This window comes from Passer montanus, unplaced genomic scaffold (genome assembly GCF_014805655.1).
Source record: "Passer montanus isolate IOZ18808 unplaced genomic scaffold, ASM1480565v1 scaffold927, whole genome shotgun sequence".
NCBI lineage: Eukaryota > Metazoa > Chordata > Aves > Passeriformes > Passeridae > Passer > Passer montanus.
In genome coordinates, this window is record NW_024374668.1 from 1 (window position 1) to 488 (window position 488).

The window sequence follows — 488 nt, forward strand, 5'->3', positions numbered from 1 at the left end:
CCCCCCAAACCTCCCCAGGACCCCCCCAGGAGCCCCCATCCCCACTGACTGTGGCAGCTCTCGCAGCTCAGCCCCTTCTGGAAGCCGGCCCCGTTGACGCCGGGTTTGGAGCCCACCGAGATGATCTGGTTGGGGTTGGGTTTGGTACTGCAGGAAGAGTGGGGGGTCAGAGGATTTTGGGGGGGTCCCAGGGGGGTCTCCTGTGCCCCCCCAAACCCGGCAGGGGGTCCCCAGAGCCCCCCACTCACTAGGTGGGGATGTAGACTTGCTTCAGTTTGCTGTCGGCCTCCGCTGCCTTCAGCCTCTTCTGCGAGCAGGGAGGGGGTCACAGGGGGCACTGAGCCCCCCAAAACCCCCCAGATCAGCCCCCCAAAACCCCAGAGCCCCCCAAAAACCCCCAGAGCCCCCCCAAAACCCCCAAATTTGGGGGGATTTTTTAGGATATTCCCAAACCAAACCCCAAAACCCCAAAGAGGGGGACCCCCAAA

The 488-nt window shown here is 63.7% G+C and overlaps 1 protein-coding gene across 1 annotated transcript in view; it reads right to left on the reverse strand.

Moving 5' to 3' along the window:
• Window positions 1-49: 49 nt before the first annotated feature.
• The window catches only part of LOC120495831 (metastasis-associated protein MTA2-like), a gene marked incomplete at both ends in the record, with an annotated part of 4956 nt that continues 4517 nt past the window's right edge, over window positions 50-488 (reverse strand). Inside the window, 2 exons of the mRNA XM_039695710.1 lie at window positions 50-147; window positions 249-307. Coding sequence (XP_039551644.1) covers window positions 50-147; window positions 249-307 — 157 coding nt within the window. The remainder of the gene's footprint in view (window positions 148-248; window positions 308-488) is intronic.